General features: G+C 55.2%; 2 protein-coding genes, 1 long non-coding RNA gene and 1 pseudogene across 3 annotated transcripts in view; 2 read left to right on the top strand and 2 right to left on the bottom strand.

The window, feature by feature from the left end:
• Window positions 1-12: 12 nt before the first annotated feature.
• LOC134494771 (uncharacterized) lies at window positions 13-1,977 on the top strand. Its single transcript, XR_010067686.1, has 3 exons — window positions 13-872; window positions 965-1,192; window positions 1,294-1,977. It is a non-coding gene; the product is annotated as an uncharacterized LOC134494771 (long non-coding RNA).
• Window positions 1,978-2,930: 953 nt separating this feature from the next.
• LOC134493385 (neuralized-like protein 2) lies at window positions 2,931-3,934 on the bottom strand (annotated as a pseudogene).
• A 1,550-nt stretch (window positions 3,935-5,484) lies between these two features.
• Window positions 5,485-9,962, top strand: LOC134493360 (lysosomal protective protein-like). The gene is made up of 14 exons (XM_063297834.1): window positions 5,485-5,663; window positions 5,748-5,868; window positions 6,230-6,280; window positions 6,394-6,480; window positions 6,558-6,713; window positions 7,363-7,454; window positions 7,594-7,678; window positions 7,805-7,896; window positions 8,048-8,126; window positions 8,613-8,758; window positions 8,835-8,910; window positions 9,052-9,141; window positions 9,405-9,509; window positions 9,614-9,962. The coding sequence occupies exons 1-14, from the start codon at window positions 5,485-5,487 to the stop codon at window positions 9,695-9,697; spliced, it is 1,443 nt and encodes a 480-aa protein (XP_063153904.1). The 3' UTR covers window positions 9,698-9,962.
• Window positions 9,963-10,198: 236 nt separating this feature from the next.
• PLTP (phospholipid transfer protein) overlaps window positions 10,199-25,240 on the bottom strand; it is a 55,751-nt gene continuing 40,709 nt past the window's right edge. Inside the window, exon 13 of the mRNA XM_063296794.1 lies at window positions 10,199-10,364. Within this exon, the coding sequence (XP_063152864.1) occupies window positions 10,227-10,364 (138 nt within the window). The 3' untranslated portion in view covers window positions 10,199-10,226. The remainder of the gene's footprint in view (window positions 10,365-25,240) is intronic.

The following is a 25,240-nucleotide window of genomic DNA, read 5'->3' as shown; positions in this document are numbered from 1 at the left end:
GGGCTGCGTGGGTTCTTTCGGCTTTTGCTTTAAAATGGCTTTAATGCCGAGAAGTGCGCTTTGTTTATGTTTAGCAGGCCTTCCTTTAGATCTCAGAAGAACCTGCGTGGCTCGCTTGACACCTGTCCAACCAAGCTGGCTAGGCTAGAGCAGGACGCCAGGGCCAGGTTCGGGTTCAACGATTTATTTTTCTCAGCCTTGAGCGGAGTTTCTCAACCGTGGCAACTTTAAGAAGTACGCTGGCTGAGGAATTCTGGGAGTTGAAGTCCACACTTCTTAAAGTTGTCAAGGTTGAGAAACACTGGCCTTGAGTGAGTGGGTGGCACAGATCAGCATTTGTGGGCCTGGTGGTGAAGACCACAGCCTAGGAAAGACGGGGACTTGGAAGAGGAGAAAATGATAAAAAGGAAAGAAAAGAAAGAAAAATAGCTGTTCTGGGTGCCTAGGAAACAGAGAGAGAGAGGACAGATGGAATTGATTTGAGCCAAGTGGGTCTGATGCCGTGGGGAGGAACTGATGAATGCACACAGGGAAGTGAAGGTGAAGGTTTGATTATGAGCAAAAGGGCTAAAATGTATGTCAGGAAGAAGGAGTTGGTGCCATCTGGGAGGCTGTGGGTAGGTAGCAAAGCAGGAATCCATGGGTTGGTGATAGTTGCGTGTTACACTCAAGCAGGTGGTGACAAGGGATGAGTTTGGAAGGGAGCTGTGGAATGTTCTGAATGAATGAGATTCCGGGGGAAAACTCTCCTGGTTCGTGACGTGGATGGCTGGGCGGGAAGGAGGCAAGAGAATACAGAAAAGGCGACTGAGCCATTCGAAGGCCCAAGAGTTCATGAGAAGGCTGTTTGATGAACATCCACGCCGAAAAAGGTCTGTTTCCAATACATGACTAGATTCAGGGATTAGGGGCAGATGCAAGCATGATCAGAAGTTCTGAATGTGGGACAGAACTTTTTTTTCAGTGTCATCAACGGATCTTGGGAAGAAAAGGGAAGAAGTGAAAGAAATGAACGTGAACAGGATTGAAAAAGAAATAGACCAAGAAATCCATAAATAAATATTGTATCCCATGGATGGATGGAGAGAAAAAGACCATTACAGTACAAGAAACGGTCAAGACTAAAAGAGGTGGAGGAAAACACAATTTGGATGGAAATAAAAAGAACCATTTTGGGAGTCAAGGAAGACAGGTAAGCAAAGCCTCAGTAGAGTGAATAGAATTAAAAAGAAATGAAATCATTTTGGATGAAACTGAAGTGAAAAGTTGGAAGTGTTTTATACATTTGTACAGGGATGCTAGTGACATGCTGATGAGCAGTGCTGAAATGAAGGCCGCAGCTGCTAGGATCCAAGAAAGAATGATGAAAAGGAGGTCATCAATGCTGTCCGAATATCCGGAGGACCAAGTGTGTCCCTGTTCTCCTCCACAAGACTGGGAAGGTAGCAAGCCTGAATGCGAAAGTTAGGGGGGTATTTCTTTCTTAAATGTGTCTGGGAAGGTGTTTGCTTTTGCTGTTCAGGCAGTTACTGAGAAATACATGAACATAAGGTTTATTGTACATCTGTGGATTTAAAGAAAATGTAAGATAACATGAATTGGCTGCTGAACACAACTGAATAAAATCTTGTGTGAGGATATATGGAATACTTAACTAATTTTATGGTACTGAACAGGAAGAAGGACTAGCGGGGTGTGATGCCTCCTTTGTTGTTTAATGGATTTAGGGATATATTGTTGATGTTAGAGTTGTACTGGTTGGGAATGTAAATATATGTGTAAATTATATATAAATTATACCATGTTGTTGGCCGAGAACCTAAAGCACAGCTGGAATACTGGGTCCAGTTTTGGCCACTGCGATACAAGAAGGATGCTAAGCAATTGGAAATCAGGCAGAGAAATGGGGCTGTGAGGGGCTTTGGCATACTGTTTCTACCTTATTTTCTATATAATCTCAGAAACCAGTGAATAAACTTGGAGAGCTTTAATGTTGGATTATTGTTGTTTATTTGATTTTGGTGACTTGGCCTGATGTGGAGACCCATCCCTTTTGGTTAGTTCATGACTCAATAAGCTGTGTGAACTCAGAAAATGGATTAAGTGCTTTTAGTGACCCACAGCTTCTTAGTTCCCTGGCCCCCTTAGTGAGCTTGTTGCCCTGCACAGTCTGGTGGGACTTCATATGGTCCTATGCTTGCAAGGTGGGCAACATCTGGCCCACTGTATGTTGCTGAACTCCAACTCCCAGCATCCTTCATTCTTGGCCATCCTGGCTGAGCCCCATCCTGCCTTACAGTGGAGAAGTCAGTAATGGTGGGCTTTGATCTTTCTATTCTATTCTATCCACAGAAGTTTTTTGACTGTCCTGAAGGCCTGATTTCTCAGAACCCCACTTGAAAACCATTACAATTAGGCACTCTTGCAATCATGATCCCCAGACCCCACCCTCTTTCATATTTTTTTGGTATTTTTATGCTAACCCTGTTTTTAAAATCACAGGGTTAAAGCTGCATTGGTCTTTTGCAGCACAAGCAACACAGAGGCTTGTGGCACCTTACAGGTTAACCAATTTATTGTCACAATAATTCTTTGTGGTTCACAGCTGGATTGTGATCCATGAAACTTTCCACCAGCATAACTATTAATCTGAAAGATGCCAGAAGACGGTTTGACCTTCACTTGTAGGACAGTGATAATCCTCAGCATTCCTAAACCACATTTTAGCCTTCTAAAAGCATCTAGACCAGGTCTACTCCTTGTAATCTTCCCATCAAAGCTGTAAGGAGTGGCGCAAATCTCTTGCAGGGTGGGGGTGGGTGGGGCAGGTTTGCCCAAAGCTGCCTGGCAGGTGATCACAGTTGTAAGGCGCTTCCTGCTCCTGGCGTTTCCGTGGCTGGGTGTTTGGGGCCCTCCCTGAAAGCTCCTCTTCACAGAGCTACCAGACGCACACTCAGATCCTTTGACTCCAGTTTCTTCCACGAGTCTGGAACCCAGATCTCTTTTCCTCTCGCCTCCAGGACAAACACACCACCCTCAGCTTCCCAGCCCTGGCCAGGCTCTGCTAACTCTCCTGCCCAACAGCCGAGCTGGACACTGTGAGCTTTCCTAGTTCTAGCCAACAGGCAGCCCGCGCCGCCTAGCTGGGCCCCGGGGTCCCGGCCTGGGGGTCCCGGGAACACCCGGCAATACCTACAGCCATACTCCACCTGGATGATCCAGACGCTCTTGGTGGAGGCAAAGATGTCAATCACAGCGTAGAGGGGGCGGAGCCAGGGAGGCCCCTGGTGCTGGGTCCCATGTCCTCCCCGTTGATGACAATGTGCATGTCGGCGGTCCCATCGGGCTGCAGCGTGAAGAGGACCCCGATCCGGCTCTTCCGGGCCGTGGCCGGGAGCAGGTTCGACCTGTACAGGTCGTCCAGGATGTGGCTGTACTGGCCAGGCCAGCTTCGGCCCACCAGCTTGTCCCAGGGGATCCGTGCCTGATGAGCAAGTAGGGGCTGGAGAGGAGTCCCCGCTCGCTGGCCCGCCTGCTCCTCAGTGACTCGGTTGTGGCTGCGGGTGATGGCAAAGACCCAGCTGTCCCCCAGGTTGACCAGATCCAGGAGCGAGTACTCGGGCACCACCCCCAGGCTGCGCGGGTTGTGAGCGGTCAGCCCCACCCGCAGGTGGCCGCACCACCCCAGCTCCTTCTCCTCGATTTCCACCAGGAAGATCTGCCCGGGCTCCAGGGGCTGGTGGCTGAAGCACACACCGTGGGCGAAGCTCTCCACCCGGGTGGCCTGGGTGCCGGAGGGATCCAGGCAGACGTTGGCCCCGTGGACCCGGTGGAACCGGGTGGGGGGGTGGCGTGCAGCCGCCATCTCGGACCCTCCCGGTCGGAGCGGAGGCTATTTTAAGGTGGCTGCGAGTCGGGGCCAACGGGTGGCCGTCCTGGGTTCGCAGCAACCCACCAGCCGGAGGAGGGGCCGCGGCTCAAAGAGGTTCTGCCGGTCATGGGCTAGAAACTACGAGACTGTGAGTTCTAGTCCCGCCTTAGGCATGAAAGCCGCCTGGGTGGCCTCGGGCCAGCCACTCTCCCTTCACCCAATTCACCTCACAGGGTTCTTGTGGGGAAAAGAGGAGGAAGGAGTAATAGGTACGTTCTCCGCCTTGAGTTATTTATAAAATAATAAAGGCGGGATAGAAAATAAAAAAATAAATAAAAATCAAGCAAGCAATAAAAAAAACGGCTGCAGATCAGACCCTGAGCGCTTCTCGTGCGGCCAGACTCTCCGGAGGGCACCGCGCCCCGGCGCCCTACCCGCCGCAGCCCTCCTTCAACCAGCGGAGGGAGCCTGGCTTCCGGGGGCCACGCTCTGGCACGCTGCCCTTGCCCGATTCGACTTGCCCCTCTCTTGCTGGGCAGCCGCCCTCCCAGCGGGACCGTCTGTGCCGCCCGGCCAGGCTTAGGAGGCGCCCCCGCCCGGCCGGGCAAAGCGGCCGCCCCGAGTCGTTCGCGCGGCGGGAGGGAGAAGGAGCAGAGCCGGGGCCGGCCGCGTCCATCTCGGCGCCGGAGGGCCTCCCCCACGGAGCTGCTCCTGCTGCTTCCCGCAAGAGCCTCGCCGCTCCGCCCCCCGCCCGGTGAAGCCGGGAATCCCCGCTTCACACCCCGGCAGGCTAATCTTTATCCCGGGGTAGCGGCCTCCGGTTCCCCAACCGCGGAGCAGAGCTAGGAGGGCCGCCCACCCTCCCAGTCCCCAACCGCCAACCCCCGGCGTCTCGCAAAGGGGGAGCGGCTCCTCCGGCCCAGCCGCGGCGCCGGGCAACAGCCATTGGAGCGGGGGGCAGCCTGCAGGGGCGGTGGGACTTCCAGGAGGCCGCCGGAGATGGGGAGGAAAGCGGTGGGGGTGGGGGCGCCTTGCACCTGCAAGCCGGCCGTGCAGCAGGAAAGGGCGCCGGTGTCCTTTGCTGCGGGGAAGCCCCAGCTCGGGCCCATCTCAGACCCCCGCCCCAGCGCCGCTTCCGCCTCCGCCTCCCGCCTCGGTAGCAGGGCGGGGACGCTCCCGGGCTCGGGGCGGTGGGCTAGGTGGCACACCGCCCCGATTGACCGCCGGTCGCTGACGGGCCGCGCCCCGCCCCACTTCCCCTGTCAAGTGACCAGGGCCCGGCGGGGAGCGGCAGTCGCGTCCGCTGGTCGCTGCCGTCGCTGTTGCTGCTGCTGTCGCCGCCGGAGCAAGAGGAGCCCCCCGCCACCAGGTGAGCTTCGTCGTGGGAAGCGATAGAGCCAACCGCGGGGACTAGGGCCGGGAGGGCTGGCCGGTCGCGCGACCTGGAATCGCCGCTGACCGGACCCCGCGAGGTGGCTCCGGAGGGAGCTCGGCGGACGGCAGCCGCCTCGTGCAGAAGCCCCCCCACGGCCCCCTCCCTGCCCGGCTGCGGGGTCCCCGTCTCCCTCCCCGGCGGGTCCTGACCGCCGGCCCTGCCCTGCCCCTCCTGGCAGATGGCTCCGCCGTCGCTGCTGATGCTGCTGCTCCTGGGCGCCGCCGCAGCAGCCGCCGGGTCGGGTCCTTCGTCTTCCAAGTTCGCGATCGCCTTCCTGCCGGGGCTGCCGAAGCAGCCGGCCTTCGAGCAGTACACGGGCTACCTGGTCGTCGAGGGCGACAAGCACCTGCACTACTGGTAGGCTGCCGGCGCAGGGTGGGCGGGGCGCGAGGGCAGGGCAGGGCAGGACCAGCTCCTCCGGCCTCTGGTTCCTCTCCTCAGGTTCGTGGAGGCCCAGGACACGTCACCCAAGTCTGCGGACAAGCCACTGGTGCTCTGGCTGAACGGGGGCCCCGGCTGCAGCTCCCTCGCAGGCCTTCTGACAGAGCATGGCCCTTTCACGGTCAGTGGCCCCCATCCCCTCCCTCAGGGGCCACAAGTATGGGCGGTGGGGTGGCAGGCAGAAGCCTCCACCACTCTGCTCCCAAGGGCAGGGGGCAGACCCCCTCCAGCCTTCCTGGGTGCCCTGCAAGGGGGCCAGCCCGCTGTGTCTCTGGTGTTTGTGAGGTCACACCCCCACCTGCGGCTGTTGCCTCACTTGGGGCAGCAGTTGGGTGCGGCAGCCCTGGCCAGGGGATCATACCTTCCAAGGTGCCCCGGGGACCAACAGCCTGGTCATCGGGCCAATGGCTGCGGGCATCCCGGGGTCTTCGCTGGGGAGGGCCAGATGTCCTTTGCCCTGAGGGCCACCTGTTCCCTTCTAGGTCCAGCCAGATGGGGCCAGCCTGAAGTACAACGAATATGCCTGGAATAAGGTGAGCCCCCCAGCCCAGAAAGCTTTGCCAGGTGTCTTCTTCCCATCACCCGAGGGCACGCAAGGCCGGGAAAGATAACCTCCTCTTTCTCATTCCTCCCGTCTCCCCTCCAGCTCGCCCACGTCCTGTACCTGGAGTCCCCTGTTGGCGTCGGCTTCTCCTACTCCGATAGCCGAGACTACCGGACCAACGACACGGAGGTGGGTCCTGGCCCCTGCTGCGGGCCCTGCCCTCCTTGTCCCTGGCACCACCTGGCACATGCCCTCCCTCCCCACAGGTGGCCCGCGTCAACTTCCTGGCCCTGATAGAGTTCTTTGGCCTGTTTCCAGAGCACCGCAGCAAAGACCTTTACCTTTCCGGAGAAAGCTACGGCGGGGTCTACATCCCCACTCTGGCGGAGTGGGTCATGCAGGACCCCAGCCTCAACTTGAAGGTGCGTGTGTGGTGGCACTGTGTCACAGGAGCAGCCTCCCCTGCGGTTGGCCCTGGATCCTGGCCACGATGGCAGGATATGGGGATGGGTGGCGGCCCCAGGTGAGGGTGTGCCCAGATGGCATTGCCAAGGCACTGGGTAGCTCTGCAGAGAGTTATACTCGCAAAACCAGGTCTTCCCCAGCAGCAGGTGCAGCTGCTTCTCCCTGAGCCTTGCATCAGCTGCTCTTCTGGGGAACTGAGAGCCAGTTTGGTCTAGTAGTTAGAGCACCAGGCTAGAAACCAGGAGACTGGATTCTAGTCCTGCCTTAGGCATGAAAGCTGCCTGGGTGACTTTGCACCAGTCACTCTCTCAGCCCAACTCACTTCTCAGGGTTATTGTTGTGGGGAAAATAGGAGGAGGAAGGAGTATTAAGGTATGTTCCCTGCCTCAAGTTATTTATAAAAATAATAAAGCCAGGATTTAAAAAGATACCAGGGCATGATGCAAGCCTTCCTCAGCCAGTGCCTTTCCCGTTTCCTGTCATCCAAGGCTGCTCAGCAACACCGGGGAGGGCCTGACTGTCAGGGGCAAGTCAACGCCTCCTAGTCCCAGAGGGGAAGTGGCCAGCCAAGGGGCCACCTTGATGTCGCTGGACGGTTTCTTTCAGGGAATCACGGTGGGCAACGGGCTCTCCTGCTACGAGACCAACGACAACTCCCTGGTTTATTTTGCGTACTACCATGGCCTCCTGGGGAACCGGTGAGATTGTGCCAGGAGCCTGGAGACGTGCAGGGTCCTGGGAATGGGAGGGCTGGAGTTCGGGCTCCCCGGCTGGTGGGGCAGCTGACAGGGAGGGGCCCCTGAGGCGGCTGAGTGGCCCTGTGCTTCTTGTCCATAGGCTCTGGACAGACCTGCAGCGCTTCTGCTGTTCTCAGGGGAAATGCAACTTTCACAGAAACCCAGATGTGAACTGCACAGCTGCCGTGAGTGGCCAGAACTGCGCCTAGAGTGCCAGGGGTGGGGGGGAGGTGGGAGAGTCTAGGTCTCCGTCCCCCTCGACGGGAAGCACTTGAGGCCTACCTGCTCCTCTGCTCTCTTGCTCCTTGCAGATGGTAGAGACAATCCACATTGTGGACGAGTCAGGCCTCAACATTTACAACCTTTATGCCCCCTGCGCTGGTGGAGTGCCAGGAAACTACAGGTACGCGTCTGGCAATTTGCAGGCTGCCCTCCGCCCCGGCTCCTGGTAGTGGCGGGCAGGACTCTATGGCAGCTGCCGAGGGTCCCCTGGGTGGAGGGGCTGGGTCGGGGGAGCCCCGGACGGGCACTGAGGGCCTTTCTCTGGCTTCCAGGGACCAGGACGGGGTCATCGTCACTCACGACCTGGGCAACAACTTCATCTGGCAGCCGCTTCATAACGCTTGGAGGCAGGTGGGGAGCGTGCTTCTTTGGACACAATTGCGGGCGGGGCCCGGACATAACACCTGCTGGAGGGGCCCAGAACTCTGTTGCAGGGCACCCTTTGCAGGGGGGTCTCTGGGGACTTCTTTTGGGACATTCAAGATTAATGCCAAGAGCCATCCTGTTAGAAATGCCCTTCCCCAGATGGCCTGAGAAAGCAGAGCGAACTTTTTATGCACCTTCTGTGCTCCCACCTGCCTCAGCCGGCCTTGGCTTTTAGCCAGTCTGCTGAAATTCCGCAGAAGGAAGCGGCTGTGAAGGCTCCTTGGGCATCTCAGCAGCAGCAGCTGTGGCCTTTTGCTCTCCAAAGGCGCTGAGTTGGTGCAGTTTTACTTTGCCCTTTTAATGACCCAAAGGCAGCTGACCCAAAACCAGAAGAGATGGATGGATGGATGGATGCCAGATCGTTTCGTGGAAGCAGCCTAGAGCAGTTGTTTTTCAAATCACTTTTCCCAGAATCTGCTGAAACTGCAAGTTTCCAAGAAGGTGCGGCTGGACCCCCCGTGCATTAACACTACAGGCCCCACCCTCTACCTGAACGACCCTGAGGTGCGCCAGGCTCTGCACATTGAGGATGATGCACCGGCATGGGAGATATGCAGGTGAGTGGGGGGCCAGGCAGCTTTTGCTGCACCGGGGTCTTCCCCAGGTCGCCACTAAACGGGGCCTTTTTTGCAGCTTTACTGTCAGCCGTGGCTACAAGCGGCTCTACTTGAAGATGAATGACCAGTACCTGAAGCTGCTCAGCACTGGGGTGAGTTGACGGGGTGAGCAGTGGGTTTCATGACGTACTAGCCGGGGGTGGGGGGCAGTGTTCCCTGCTGTCCAGTGGCGGGAAAAGCAGGCTGGCACTTCCCCCTGGGCCTCTGCCAACTCTGGCCTGGTTCTGCTGCAGAAATACCGCATCTTGCTCTACAATGGGGACGTGGACATGGCCTGCAACTTCCTGGGAGATGAATGGTTTGTGGACTCGCTAAAGCAAAAGGTGGGCTGAGCTGGGGTCTGGCTCTTGGGAAGGGGCCAGTTGGCCCACCTTCTAAGCAGAGGGAACTGATCAGCCTGGAGCTTCTCCCTGTGGGTTGGGAATCCAGGTGGGAAAGCGATGGGGCTCAGGGATTCCTCCCTGGCTGCAGCTGTGACACCACCCCATCAGGCTGGGTGGGTGCCACCTGCCCCCTCTTTTGTGCATTGCCCCTCGGCCCCGGTATCTGGAGTCCTTCACAGCCGCCTGAGTCCTCTCGCTGGCAGGTGGAGGTGGCCCGGAGGCCCTGGATCTTCATGGACGAGGAGGGCCAGGAACAGATCGGGGGCTTTGTAAAGGAGTTCACCAACCTCGCCTTCCTTACCGTCAAGGTAACATAACATGGGGAGGGGTTGTGGCCCGGGCCCTCCCAGGACCCACCTGCGCACCCAAGGTCTCTGTGAGGCTACCTCTGCTTCCTGTCTCCCTTCTGCAGGGCGCTGGCCACATGGTGCCCACTGACCAGCCGCGAGCAGCCTTCAACATGATTGAGCGGTTCCTCACCCGTCAGCCCTTCTAAGCCCGAGCTCAGGGAGAGCCTCTTTCCTGGGGAGATGTCCTCCTCTCACTGCGGCTTGGCTGTCCGGAACGGCTCCTGTCGCGGACCTTCCCGGAAGGCTGGAGGGGCCCGGGGCCCTTGCCCGGGCCCCCTGCAGCAGAGGTGTTCCTCTCGCACGATGCCCGTCCTCCCTCCTGTCTCTGCGCATTTGCACTGTCCTCAGGGAGGAAGGAATTCCCTTTCGCTCTCGTCTGCAGAGGGATCTTTCTCAGCCTTAGTTCTTAGTTCTCGGTTGCTCCTGGGGCAGGAACTGGGTTGGCAGCCAAGAGCAGCTGCGTCCTCAGTTTCTGGTCCAGGCAAGGATTAAAGTCTTATTTTTCTAAAGGGAAAGGAGCAGTGTGATCTTTGGGGAAGAGGGTTGCCTTGGCTCCCGAGCTTGAGTCTTTGTCACTAAGGATCCTCCTTGCCCTGCGCAGAGGCCGACCTCACAATTCTTTGCTCTTTCCTCCCTTCCTTCCTTCCTGCAGCCCACCCACCCAAATGCAAAGGATCAAGCTCCCAGCTTCCTGCCTGCCCCAGCCCCTTCAGTCAGAACTTCCCCAGGTGGCCCCTCCCTGCACCTACCATTGATGAACAGAATGACCTTCACCTGCAGCAGAGTCTTCAGCAGGACTTGCAGTGGGAGGAGCTGGAGGGGGGACAGGGAGAGGGGCTGGGACCCATCCAGTGTAATGACTGCCTATTCAAAAAAACTTTGTAATTGCCGCCTGGTACGTGGGCGTTCCCAGGCCAGAACCACCTGCACCTTAGCTGGATCCATCCCAGTTCCCTTCACGGACACTTGATAACCCGGGTAATCAAGCTGAGTCTTGTGAAACTCACACTTAGACAATTTTGCATACAACTTAGCCTCCTGCTGCTTGCCTAAGACTTTTTTCAGGAGTTGAACATGTTCCTCCTCTGTTTCAGTGCAAATAAGCACGTTGTCCAAATACACCAGAACCCCTTTGAACAGATAGTCATGCAGCACTTCATTGATCAATTGCATAAAGACACCAGGAGCCCCAGACAATCCAAATGGGAGAATTTTGTAATGGAAAGGCCCCAAGGGGCAGTTGAAAGTAGTTTTCCACTCATCCCCTTCTCTTATGCATATGCGAAAATATGCCTCCCGTAGATCTAATTTAGAGAAGATTTTGCCTTTGGACAAATGAGCCAACATGTCCTTCATCAAGGGGAGAGGGTACTTGTTTGTGGTTGAAATGGCATTGATGCCCCAGTAATCAGTACAGAGTCTTAAAGTGCCATCCTTTTTTGTGTGAAACAGCACAGGGCCCCCCACTGGTGAATTGGCGAGCTCTATGAACCCCCGTGCCAAGTTCTTATCAATGAACTCTCTCAATGCCTCTAATTCTTTCTGAGTCATAGAGTAAATTTTTGGTTTAGGCAATTTAGCATTAGGGTCCAATTTGATTACAGAGTCAGTTTTTTGATGAGGTAATTGATCTGCTTCCATTTTCCCCAAGACATCCGCAAAGTCCTGATATTGGGGTGGCAACCCCTCTACCACCTCCCATTGTGGCTGGGTTTGGCAGACACCAACCTTGCAAACTCTGGTGTAATGATTGCCTTAACCCAAATAAAATGCTCAGACTCAAAATCAAAGTTTAAGGTCTGGTTTTATTTAGAATAAGGTGCAAACAGAGAGAAAGCTGAGAATGAGAAAAGCGCGCCTAAACTCAAACTAAATAGCTCCATTTCCAACAACGTCCCACCCACCCCCTTACATACAGTACAATCCCACATTCCCAGGTGCTCCTAACGAACTCTGCTGATCAATGGGCAAAAAGACCTTGACATTTAAGAGATAACTCAAACACATTCCTTCCTGGCACAGCCCCACACATCTCCCCATACAAGGTTTATCAGCAGCACCCTCCCAGCCAGGAACGCGCATCAACACTCTGGCATGCGAACCATTATGATGTAGCAAACATCACAACGGTGATCATGACATACCGCCCCCCCGACAAAAACTATGCAGAAGGCTTGGAAGGATAGACAACAAGAAAATTGCAAACCAAATCAGGGGCCAGGACATCGCGTGCAGCGACCCATTCAGGATGAGGAAAATGCTTCCAGCGAACTAAATATTGAAGAGACCCCTGAAGCCTGCGAGAGTTGAGAACCTCCTTGACCTCGAAGTGCTGCTGTCCATCAATCATGACAGGCGGAGGGGGAGGAGGCCATGAATGCCAATGAGAGGAGCCATGGGCAGGCTTGAGCAAGCTGCAGTGAAAAACAGGGTGTAAACGCTTCAAATTATGAGGCAGATCCAAACGGACAGTGACAGGATTCACAATACCAGTAACAGTAAAGGGGCCAATAAACTTAGGGGCCAGCTTCTTGGAGGGCTGAGGAGACTTGATAAATCTGGTAGAGAGATAGACCAAGTCCCCAACGCGAAAAGACGGCTGCCGGCACCGGTGCCTGTCAGCGTGGAGCTTATAGGAAGCCTGAGCTTCATTGAGAGCAGTCTTAATGATGGGCCAGGAATCAGCGAGCCTAGAACCCCAATCACAGGCCACCACAGCCAGGGCAGGAGGTTGGGGAAACTCAGGGATGGGAACAAAATCCCGACCCGAAACAACCCGAAAGGGGGTCTGACCAGTGCTTTGGTGCATCGCATTGTTGTAAGCAACCTCAGCGAAAGGGAGCAAATCAACCCAGTCATCCTGGTGATAATTGATGTAAGATTGGAGAAATTGCTCCAGGGTGGCATTAAGGACCTCAGTAGATCCATCAGTCTGGGGATGCCAAGAGGTGGACAATGCCTGTTCGGTGCCAATCAGCTTCAAAAAAGCCTGCCAAAATCATGAGGTAAATTGTGTGCCCCTATCGGTCACCAAACGAGGGGCAGCCACGTGGGCAGTACACATGTACCAAAAAGAGTCTGGCCAGCTGCTGTGCCGTCGGAATGGATGCACAGGGAACAAAATGGGCTTGCTTAGAAAAATAGTCCTTGACCACCCAAATGACAGTTTTCTTTTGACTGGGGGGCAAGTCAACAATAAAATCCATGGACATTTCATCCCAAGGGTGAGAAGGGTCAGCCACAGGCTGCAAAAGCCCCTGGGGTTTACCTGATGGTCGCTTAGACATAGCGCAGACAGGGCAGGAAGCGACAGAAGCCTTGACATCCTTCCTCAATGAGGGCCACCAAAACTGTCGCCGGACCAAATGGAGGGACTTGAGAAAACCAAAATGACCAGCTTGCTTGCTGTCATGAGAATGGGCAAGTATTGCAGCTCGCTGAGAGTCAGGCATGTATAAACGCCCCCCCCACCCAAGCCAGGTCGTGCTCAAGCGAAACCTTGTCAGGGTGAAAAGAGCTTTCAACTGATCAAAAGCTGCCTGACAGGCAGGAGTCCAATTGAGCACGGCCCCCGGGTTTTTCACTTTGCGTGTCTCCTTGACCCCTTTGGTGTGCAACAAATCAGTCAGGGGCAGAGCAATCTCCGCGAACCCCTGGACAAAGGACCTGTAAAAGTTAGCGAACCCCAAAAAACTTTGAAGTTGGCAGCAGGTGCGTGGGCGCTCCCAGCTGAGAACCGCCTGAACCTTCACAGGATCCATTTCAATGCCTTTGTCAGAAATCCTGTAGCCCAAGTAATCTAAGCAAGACTTATGGAATTCACACTTAGAAAGCTTAGCATAAAGTTTAGCTTTCCTGAGCTTGGTGAGAACCTGTTTTAACCAGCCTCTCGTGCTCCTTCTCAGTCTTAGTATAGATGAGGACATCATCGAAATAAACCAAAACCCCCTTAAACAAATGTTCATGTAACACCTCATTGATCAGCTGCATGAAAACCCCTGAGGCTCCTGCAAGGCCAAAAGGAAGAACCTTATATTGAAACGAACCCAAGGGGCAATTAAAAGCCGTTTTCCATTCATCCCCCTCCCGAATGCGAATGCGATAGTATGCGTTGCGAAGGTCAAGCTTGGAAAAAATTCTACCAGTGGACAAATGAGCTAACATGTCTTTTACGAGAGGCAGAGGGTACTTGTTCGAGAGGGAGGTGGAATTTAACCCACGATAGTCTGTGCACAGTCTTAGGGTGCCATCCTTTTTCTCACAGAATAAAATGGGAGCCCCAACCGGGGAGTTTGCCGGTTCAATGAAACCCCTAGCCAGGTTTTTATCAATGAACTCCCATAATGCCTCCAGTTCTTTCTTGGTCATAGGATAAATCTTCGGCTTGGGCAAGGGAACGTCTGGAAGAAGTTCAATGGCACAGTCAGTCTTGCGATGGGGGGGTAACTGGTCAGCCTCCTCCTCCCCGAAGATGTCAGCAAAGTCCGAGTACCTTGCCGGCAGTCCCTCTGTCATGTTTCCCGTTGCAAGGCATTTGTGCATCACAACGGGGAACATGCACATTAGGTAAGAGGAAGGGATAAGCGTAATCCCTTAATCACTCACATATCCCCCAAGCACCCATATCCAGAAGGGGATCACAAACATAATAGAAAAGCTCCTAGACCAGAATGGGCACCCATCAAGAGATAGGGGGAATGCCTTCCCATTTCCCCAGGGGATGCACTCACTTATCCCTCAAGCACCCATATCCATAGAGGAATCTCCAACACAAGGGGAGCGCCCCTCGGACTGGACTCAACACCCATCAGAGGATCGGGGGAACGCCATCCCAATTCCCCAGGGCATGCACCTGGTCCGGACGAAGGCAGGGAGACAAAGGAGATCGCCGGAATTGCCCATCAGCTGACGCATCACAGTCCCAAGCACCCATCCGGTCCTGGCTCGAGGGTGGAGAAGCACAACATCCGCCAACAAAGTATAAACAGGGCACCCTGTCAACACATAAGGATTCCCGTCTTTTTCTCTGCACGCATTCCGTTTCAATAAAGCTGGAAATCCTTAGACCCTCTAAGTGAGTCCGTGTTTTATTCGAGGCGAGGCTGCCCTGACATAAAGATGGGAATCCCCCCCAAATTTTTTTCCTCGCTAGCACCTTTCCAGACTTTTTCTGTGAGGGAAAAACGCAGCGATGAGGCGACACCCGGTGCAATGCGGCGGCGGCCCAGGGACCGGCGACAGCACCCCCAACCCTGCGGAAAGAGCCAACAGATGCCCAACGGGAGAGGAACCGAGCTGCAACATTACCTGGGTGACCACCGGTGAGTCGCTAGCGGAATGGGTCACCCTCGACGCAATGTGGGAATCCCTGCCCGTGATGGTCGGAGCGGCGTGGGAGCAATGGCACGCACCCACAGCGAGCAGCGGAGATCGCCGGCGGAGCGGGCAAGCCGCGAGAGGCACCCCGGAGAACGCGTGCTGCGGAGCAACGGAAGCGCGCCTGGCAAGGATCGAGCGGCTACTTGTGGAACTAGCGCTGGAGCGTGGAGGCAGCGACCGGGGTGAGTGTGAACGGAGCACCAGAAGCTCATCCCCACCCCCGCTTGATCCCGAAGCATGGAGGCTGCAGCGACAGGGTGCAGCACGGGAGGAGGGAGCCGACCACGCTGGAGCACACCGCACAGGGTTGCCTGGGAGAGGGTTCCCCCCCCCCTTCTGCAGGGCGTCAGCTGGGGAGAGGCTGGAGACGAGTGGATGCGGAGCCGGCGCCACCCGGAGCCGGGTTGAGGGAATCCCTACATCGGGACTACAGCTTTCTACCGGAGGGGAGAACAGCCACGTGTCTGGAGGTGCCCTGGAGCCCACCCGCGATGGGAGTGAGAGACCTCGCAGCAAGATTCAACGGTGACCCAACCACGTTGTCGTTCTTCCTGATCAACGCGAGGAACTACATGGCCGAATACGGACCCTGCTTCCGGACGGAACAGGGAAAGATCAACGCTATTGCAAACAGACTCAGGGGGAGGGCGGCTGACTGGTACGTCCATCTATGCCAGGCAGCTCAAGCATGTGGACGCGTTCCTCAGTGCCCTGGACTCCCATTTCTGAGACCCCCTCGAGACTGAAACGGTGAAGAGAGCACTACGGGAAATCAGGCAAGGACAGTGCTCCGTGGCTGCCTACGCCAGCGAGTTCCAAGCGCTTGCGGGCAAAGTGCAGGACTGGTCACAATCCACCCTCATGGAAAAGTTCAAGGAGGGGCTTAATTTAACCATCTTAAGATGGGAGCTAAACCGGGATGACCCCACCAGCCTCCGAGAATGGATTTGGCTCGCAGGAAAGGCGGAGAACACGCAAGAAACCTTTCGGCACGTCCAGAGGTCCCTACAACCCGCAGCAACAGCCAGAGGACCCCAATCCGGCAGCGCTCCAGTGACACAGGCGCCCCGACCCCGGGGGGAGGAACGAGAGCGCCGGTTTGCCCAGGGGCAGTGCTTCAAGTGTGGAGAAGCGAACCACAAGGCGGCAGCTTGCCCGAAAGCAAAAACAAGAGACAGCCCAGGAAAGGTTCCTAACAAACCAACCCCAATACTAAAGAAAAGGCCAGCCGCGAAGGGGGAAACCTCGGCAAGGGAATTCCCTGACGTCACCGATGACGAGGAAAGCGGAAGCGACGAACCGGCGGGAAACGCCAGCCACCTGCCTTAAAGAGCGCCAAAAGACAGGTGGAGCACAACAAAGGGCGCAACGACTTTGGGGTGAGTGAGAACTGTCCTACCCTATATGTGAGAGTCACCCTGGCCCACGGGGGGAAAACAGAGAAGGTTTGGGCGCTGATTGACTCGGGTTGCTCGAAATGCCTCATGCACCCGGACCTGGTGGCCGCGCTTAACCTCCGCTGCTATCCACTTCAGCACCATTTGGTGTTCATGCAGTTGGATGGATCAGCAGCGGGAGGGGGCCCGGTCACCCAATACGCGGACAAAGTTGCGATGAGGCTCGGCGACCACGAGGAAAGCCTTCCCTTCATCGTGGCACCGGTGGGTCAACCTCTACTCATCTTAGGGATCCCGTGGCTTGTGCATCACAACCCCCAAATAAATTGGATGACCAGAGAGATCACCTTTTCGGTGGGTCGTTACCGAGCACCCACAGGGGATCGGGTTCCCCGCGCTGCAATGGGGAGGGCAACAACGACCTCAATGCACCTGGAGGCAGCAACCCCAGAGGGCCTGCAAGCCAGATATGCAGACTTTGCCGACATTTTCGGTGAAAAGGAGGCTGACAAACTCCCCCCCCCCCACAGGAAAACAGACTGCACCATCGAACTGATCCCGGGGGCAACTTTACCAAAGCCTAAAATTTATGCTATGACGCAGAGGGAGTTGGCAGCTTTAAGGGACTTCATCGACAAGAATTTGGCACGGGGGTTTATCGAGCCAGCTAACTCGCCAGTCGGGGCCCCAGTTCTCTTCCGGGAGAAGAAAGACGGGTCCCTCCGGCTCTGTACAGATTACTGCGGGCTCAATGCCGCGTCAATTTCAAATAAATATCCCCTGCCAATAATAAAGGACATTCTGGCCCACCTTGCAAAAGGCAAAATATTCACAAAATTAGACCTCAGAGAAGCCTACTTCCGGATACGAATAAAGGAAGGGGACGAATGGAAGACGGCTTTCAACTGCCCACTGGGGTCGTTCCAATACCGAGTTCTGCCTTTTGGGTTGGCTGGGGCACCGAGCGTGTTCATGCAGCTAATTAATGAGGTCTTGCATGACCACTTGTTTAAGGGGGTGCTTGTTTACCTTGATGATGTCTTGATTTATTCTGAGAACGCAGCCGAGCACAAGCGCCTCGTAAAGACAGTGCTCACGAAACTCCGCAAGGCAGAGCTATATGCCAAGCTCTCCAAGTGTGAGTTTCACAAGGAGCAAATCGACTACCTTGGCTATCGGATCTCAGCAAGGGGGATCGAAATGGACCCTAGCAAGGTCCAGGCCATACTGGCGTGGGAGCGCCCATGCACGAGGAGGCAACTTCAAAGTTTCCTTGGGTTCACTAACTTCTATAGGGGTTTCATCCAAGGGCTAGCGGAAATTGTGCTGCCACTGACCAACCTACTCCGGACAAAGGGCCTGGGAGACACCCGAAAATCACAAAACCCGGGGGCGCTGCTAAACTGGACAGCTGATTGTCAAATGGCTTTTGAACACCTCAAAAGCCTCTTCACGGCAGAGCCAGTACTGCAGCATCCCGACCTCACCAGACCCTTTGTCGTGCAAGTAGATGCCTCAGATTTTTCTATAGGAGTGCTCCTCCTTCAGTGCGATTTTGACAATCAGCTGAAGCCCTGCGCGTACCTCTCCCACAAGTTCTCGGAAACAGAACGGAGATGGCACGTGTGGGAAAAGGAGGCGTTCGCGGTCAAGGCAGCCCTGGAAACATGGAGGCACCTCCTGGAAGGGGCCTCCTGCCCCTTCGAGGTCTGGACTGACCACAAAAACCTGGAGGCTTTCAGCACCTCAAAACGCCTCAGTCCAAAGCAAGTACGCTGGGCGCAATTCTTTAGCAGATTTAATTTCAAACTTAAGTTCATCCCAGGGAGAAAGAACTTCCTGGCGGATGCCCTTTCCCAATGACCTCAGGATGCTGGCCAGGCACCGGACATTGTGGGGACTGTGTGGACAGACACACAGCTGGGCTGCCCTGCTGTCACACGCAGCCAGACTAAAACCCAATGCGCCTCAGTGCAACCACTGGCAAACGGAGGGAGACGCAGGTCAATTTCACAGGACTGGCAACAAAGACTCGTTAAAGCCCTCGAGAAAGATACATGGTTACAAAACAACCAACACCATGTATCTCTTACGAACGGGCTTGCCTGGAGACAAAAAACCCTATACGTGCCAGAATCATTTAAACCGCTCCCACAAATAAGACGGCTGGACATTTTGGGTTCGTTAAAACCCTACACTTAATTAGGAGGCAATTCTGGTGGCCTACCCTAAGAAAAGATGTCAGGGACTACGTCACGGCCTGCCCCACATGTGCACGGTCAAAACGGAAGGTGGGGAAACCCCAAGGACTGCTGCAGAAAGTAGCAAGCCCCTCCCGTCCCTGGGAGGAGATTTCCATGGACTTTATAGTTGACCTGCCACCCAGCCAAAGGAAAACTGTCATCTGGGTGGTAAAAGACTATTTTTCCAAACAAGCACACTTCATACCCTGCGCATCCATCCCCTCTGCGCGACAGCTGGCACGCCTGTTCCTCACCCATATCTACAAAATCCACGGTGCCCCCTACCGTTTGGTGACAGATAGGGGCACACAATTTACCTCTAGGTTCTGGAAAGAATTCCTAAACCTCATTGGCACAAAGCAAGCACTGTCAACAGCTTGGCACCCCCACACAGACGGCTCTACGTAGATCCTCAACTCCACCCTGGAGCAGTTCCTGCGGGCGTTCATTAATTACCAACAAGACAATTGGGTGGACCTGCTCCCTTTTGCAGAGGTGGCCTACAACAACGCGGTACACCAAAGCACAGGTCACACACCATTCAAGGTGGTTTATGGCAGAGACTTTGTGCCAGTCCCGGAACTGCCCCAACCAGACACCCCACCCTGTTCTCCAGATGACTGGGCAGCCCAACTGGGCACGGTTTGGCCCATCATCCAACTAGCCCTGGCTGATGCGCAAGCAAGATACAAGAAGTTTGCAGATAATCACAGGGCGGCGCAACCGAACTACAAAGTGGGAGATAGGGTCTACCTCTCCACTAAGTTCATCAAATCACCACAGCCCTCCAAGAAACTGGCACCCAAATTTATTGGTCCATTCCCCATCACAGAGATTATTAACCCAGTCACATTCAAACTGGACTTACCCCACAATCTACGGCGCATACACCCAGTTTTCCACTGTGCCCTCCTGAAACCAGCCACCCTTTCAAAATGGCACACAGAACCACCCCCCCGCCCCCCACCCATAATGATAGATGGGCAACAACATTTTGAGATACAAGAAATACTCGACTCCAGGAGGCAAAGGGGCATAATACAATACCTTGTCAAATGGAGGCATTTCCCACACCCAGAGTGGGTCCAAGCTCAACATGTCTCAGCTAAACGGCTAGTAAGGAACTTCCATGAAACATACCCATCTAAACCAGCACCTTAAGATTTTCTTTGCGGGGCAGCATGTCATGTTCCCCGTTGCAAGGCATTTGTGCATCACAACGGGGAACATGCACATTAGGTAAGAGGAAGGGATAAGCGTAATCCCTTAATCACTCACATATCCCCCAAGCACCCATATCCAGAAGGGGATCACAAACATAATAGAAAAGCTCCTAGACCAGAATGGGCACCCATCAAGAGATAGGGGGAATGCCTTCCCATTTCCCCAGGGGATGCACTCACTTATCCCTCAAGCACCCATATCCATAGAGGAATCTCCAACACAAGGGGAGCGCCCCTCGGACTGGACTCAACACCCATCAGAGGATCGGGGGAACGCCATCCCAATTCCCCAGGGCATGCACCTGGTCCGGACGAAGGCAGGGAGACAAAGGAGATCGCCGGAATTGCCCATCAGCTGACGCATCACAGTCCCAAGCACCCATCCGGTCCTGGCTCGAGGGTGGAGAAGCACAACATCCGCCAACAAAGTATAAACAGGGCACCCTGTCAACACATAAGGATTCCCGTCTTTTTCTCTGCACGCATTCCGTTTCAATAAAGCTGGAAATCCTTAGACCCTCTAAGTGAGTCCGTGTTTTATTCGAGGCGAGGCTGCCCTGACATAAAGACGGGAATCCCCCCCAAATTTTTTTCCTCGCTAGCACCTTTCCAGACTTTTTCTGTGAGGGAAAAACGCAGCGATGAGGCGACACCCGGTGCAATGCGGCGGCGGCCCAGGGACCGGCGACAGCACCCCCAACCCTGCGGAAAGAGCCAACAGATGCCCAACGGGAGAGGAACCGAGCTGCAACATTACCTGGGTGACCACCGGTGAGTCGCTAGCGGAATGGGTCACCCTCGACGCAATGTGGGAATCCCTGCCTGTGATGGTCGGAGCGGCGTGGGAGCAATGGCACGCACCCACAGCGAGCAGCGGAGATCGCCGGCGGAGCGGGCAAGCCGCGAGAGGCACCCCGGAGAACGCGTGCTGCGGAGCAACGGAAGCGCGCCTGGCAAGGATCGAGCGGCTACTTGTGGAACTAGCGCTGGAGCGTGGAGGCAGCGACCGGGGTGAGTGTGAACGGAGCACCAGAAGCTCATCCCCACCCCCGCTTGATCCCGAAGCATGGAGGCTGCAGCGACAGGGTGCAGCACGGGAGGAGGGAGCCGACCACGCTGGAGCACACCGCACAGGGTTGCCTGGGAGAGGGTTCCCCCCCCCTTCTGCAGGGCGTCAGCTGGGGAGAGGCTGGAGACGAGTGGATGCGGAGCCGGCGCCACCCGGAGCCGGGTTGAGGGAATCCCTACATCGGGACTACAGCTTTCTACCGGAGGGGAGAACAGCCACGTGTCCGGAGGTGCCCTGGAGCCCACCCGCGATGGGAGTGAGAGACCTCGCAGCAAGATTCAACGGTGACCCAACCACGTTGTCGTTCTTCCTGATCAACGCGAGGAACTACATGGCCGAATACGGACCCTGCTTCCGGACGGAACAGGGAAAGATCAACGCTATTGCAAACAGACTCAGGGGGAGGGCGGCTGACTGGTACGTCCATCTATGCCAGGCAGCTCAAGCATGTGGACGCGTTCCTCAGTGCCCTGGACTCCCATTTCTGAGACCCCCTCGAGACTGAAACGGTGAAGAGAGCACTACGGGAAATCAGGCAAGGACAGTGCTCCGTGGCTGCCTACGCCAGCGAGTTCCAAGCGCTTGCGGGCAAAGTGCAGGACTGGTCACAATCCACCCTCATGGAAAAGTTCAAGGAGGGGCTTAATTTAACCATCTTAAGATGGGAGCTAAACCGGGATGACCCCACCAGCCTCCGAGAATGGATTTGGCTCGCAGGAAAGGCGGAGAACACGCAAGAAACCTTTCGGCACGTCCAGAGGTCCCTACAACCCGCAGCAACAGCCAGAGGACCCCAATCCGGCAGCGCTCCAGTGACACAGGCGCCCCGACCCCGGGGGGAGGAACGAGAGCGCCGGTTTGCCCAGGGGCAGTGCTTCAAGTGTGGAGAAGCGAACCACAAGGCGGCAGCTTGCCCGAAAGCAAAAACAAGAGACAGCCCAGGAAAGGTTCCTAACAAACCAACCCCAATACTAAAGAAAAGGCCAGCCGCGAAGGGGGAAACCTCGGCAAGGGAATTCCCTGACGTCACCGATGACGAGGAAAGCGGAAGCGACGAACCGGCGGGAAACGCCAGCCACCTGCCTTAAAGAGCGCCAAAAGACAGGTGGAGCACAACAAAGGGCGCAACGACTTTGGGGTGAGTGAGAACTGTCCTACCCTATATGTGAGAGTCACCCTGGCCCACGGGGGGAAAACAGAGAAGGTTTGGGCGCTGATTGACTCGGGTTGCTCGAAATGCCTCATGCACCCGGACCTGGTGGCCGCGCTTAACCTCCGCTGCTATCCACTTCAGCACCATTTGGTGTTCATGCAGTTGGATGGATCAGCAGCGGGAGGGGGCCCGGTCACCCAATACGCGGACAAAGTTGCGATGAGGCTCGGCGACCACGAGGAAAGCCTTCCCTTCATCGTGGCACCGGTGGGTCAACCTCTACTCATCTTAGGGATCCCGTGGCTTGTGCATCACAACCCCCAAATAAATTGGATGACCAGAGAGATCACCTTTTCGGTGGGTCGTTACCGAGCACCCACAGGGGATCGGGTTCCCCGCGCTGCAATGGGGAGGGCAACAACGACCTCAATGCACCTGGAGGCAGCAACCCCAGAGGGCCTGCAAGCCAGATATGCAGACTTTGCCGACATTTTCGGTGAAAAGGAGGCTGACAAACTCCCCCCCCCCACAGGAAAACAGACTGCACCATCGAACTGATCCCGGGGACAACTTTACCAAAGCCTAAAATTTATGCTATGACGCAGAGGGAGTTGGCAGCTTTAAGGGACTTCATCGACAAGAATTTGGCACGGGGGTTTATCGAGCCAGCTAACTCGCCAGTCGGGGCCCCAGTTCTCTTCCGGGAGAAGAAAGACGGGTCCCTCCGGCTCTGTACAGATTACTGCGGGCTCAATGCCGCGTCAATTTCAAATAAATATCCCCTGCCAATAATAAAGGACATTCTGGCCCACCTTGCAAAAGGCAAAATATTCACAAAATTAGACCTCAGAGAAGCCTACTTCCGGATACGAATAAAGGAAGGGGACGAATGGAAGACGGCTTTCAACTGCCCACTGGGGTCGTTCCAATACCGAGTTCTGCCTTTTGGGTTGGCTGGGGCACCGAGCGTGTTCATGCAGCTAATTAATGAGGTCTTGCATGACCACTTGTTTAAGGGGGTGCTTGTTTACCTTGATGATGTCTTGATTTATTCTGAGAACGCAGCCGAGCACAAGCGCCTCGTAAAGACAGTGCTCACGAAACTCCGCAAGGCAGAGCTATATGCCAAGCTCTCCAAGTGTGAGTTTCACAAGGAGCAAATCGACTACCTTGGCTATCGGATCTCAGCAAGGGGGATCGAAATGGACCCTAGCAAGGTCCAGGCCATACTGGCGTGGGAGCGCCCATGCACGAGGAGGCAACTTCAAAGTTTCCTTGGGTTCACTAACTTCTATAGGGGTTTCATCCAAGGGCTAGCGGAAATTGTGCTGCCACTGACCAACCTACTCCGGACAAAGGGCCTGGGAGACACCCGAAAATCACAAAACCCGGGGGCGCTGCTAAACTGGACAGCTGATTGTCAAATGGCTTTTGAACACCTCAAAAGCCTCTTCACGGCAGAGCCAGTACTGCAGCATCCCGACCTCACCAGACCCTTTGTCGTGCAAGTAGATGCCTCAGATTTTTCTATAGGAGTGCTCCTCCTTCAGTGCGATTTTGACAATCAGCTGAAGCCCTGCGCGTACCTCTCCCACAAGTTCTCGGAAACAGAACGGAGATGGCACGTGTGGGAAAAGGAGGCGTTCGCGGTCAAGGCAGCCCTGGAAACATGGAGGCACCTCCTGGAAGGGGCCTCCTGCCCCTTCGAGGTCTGGACTGACCACAAAAACCTGGAGGCTTTCAGCACCTCAAAACGCCTCAGTCCAAAGCAAGTACGCTGGGCGCAATTCTTTAGCAGATTTAATTTCAAACTTAAGTTCATCCCAGGGAGAAAGAACTTCCTGGCGGATGCCCTTTCCCAATGACCTCAGGATGCTGGCCAGGCACCGGACATTGTGGGGACTGTGTGGACAGACACACAGCTGGGCTGCCCTGCTGTCACACGCAGCCAGACTAAAACCCAATGCGCCTCAGTGCAACCACTGGCAAACGGAGGGAGACGCAGGTCAATTTCACAGGACTGGCAACAAAGACTCGTTAAAGCCCTCGAGAAAGATACATGGTTACAAAACAACCAACACCATGTATCTCTTACGAACGGGCTTGCCTGGAGACAAAAAACCCTATACGTGCCAGAATCATTTAAACCGCTCCCACAAATAAGACGGCTGGACATTTTGGGTTCGTTAAAACCCTACACTTAATTAGGAGGCAATTCTGGTGGCCTACCCTAAGAAAAGATGTCAGGGACTACGTCACGGCCTGCCCCACATGTGCACGGTCAAAACGGAAGGTGGGGAAACCCCAAGGACTGCTGCAGAAAGTAGCAAGCCCCTCCCGTCCCTGGGAGGAGATTTCCATGGACTTTATAGTTGACCTGCCACCCAGCCAAAGGAAAACTGTCATCTGGGTGGTAAAAGACTATTTTTCCAAACAAGCACACTTCATACCCTGCGCATCCATCCCCTCTGCGCGACAGCTGGCACGCCTGTTCCTCACCCATATCTACAAAATCCACGGTGCCCCCTACCGTTTGGTGACAGATAGGGGCACACAATTTACCTCTAGGTTCTGGAAAGAATTCCTAAACCTCATTGGCACAAAGCAAGCACTGTCAACAGCTTGGCACCCCCACACAGACGGCTCTACGTAGATCCTCAACTCCACCCTGGAGCAGTTCCTGCGGGCGTTCATTAATTACCAACAAGACAATTGGGTGGACCTGCTCCCTTTTGCAGAGGTGGCCTACAACAACGCGGTACACCAAAGCACAGGTCACACACCATTCAAGGTGGTTTATGGCAGAGACTTTGTGCCAGTCCCGGAACTGCCCCAACCAGACACCCCACCCTGTTCTCCAGATGACTGGGCAGCCCAACTGGGCACGGTTTGGCCCATCATCCAACTAGCCCTGGCTGATGCGCAAGCAAGATACAAGAAGTTTGCAGATAATCACAGGGCGGCGCAACCGAACTACAAAGTGGGAGATAGGGTCTACCTCTCCACTAAGTTCATCAAATCACCACAGCCCTCCAAGAAACTGGCACCCAAATTTATTGGTCCATTCCCCATCACAGAGATTATTAACCCAGTCACATTCAAACTGGACTTACCCCACAATCTACGGCGCATACACCCAGTTTTCCACTGTGCCCTCCTGAAACCAGCCACCCTTTCAAAATGGCACACAGAACCACCCCCCCGCCCCCCACCCATAATGATAGA

Source organism: Candoia aspera, chromosome 3, assembly GCF_035149785.1.
Source record: "Candoia aspera isolate rCanAsp1 chromosome 3, rCanAsp1.hap2, whole genome shotgun sequence".
In the NCBI taxonomy this organism is placed as follows: Eukaryota; Metazoa; Chordata; class Lepidosauria; order Squamata; family Boidae; genus Candoia; species Candoia aspera.
The sequence above is the reverse complement of the archived record's forward strand: the minus strand, read 5'-3'. Positions and strand labels throughout refer to the sequence as shown.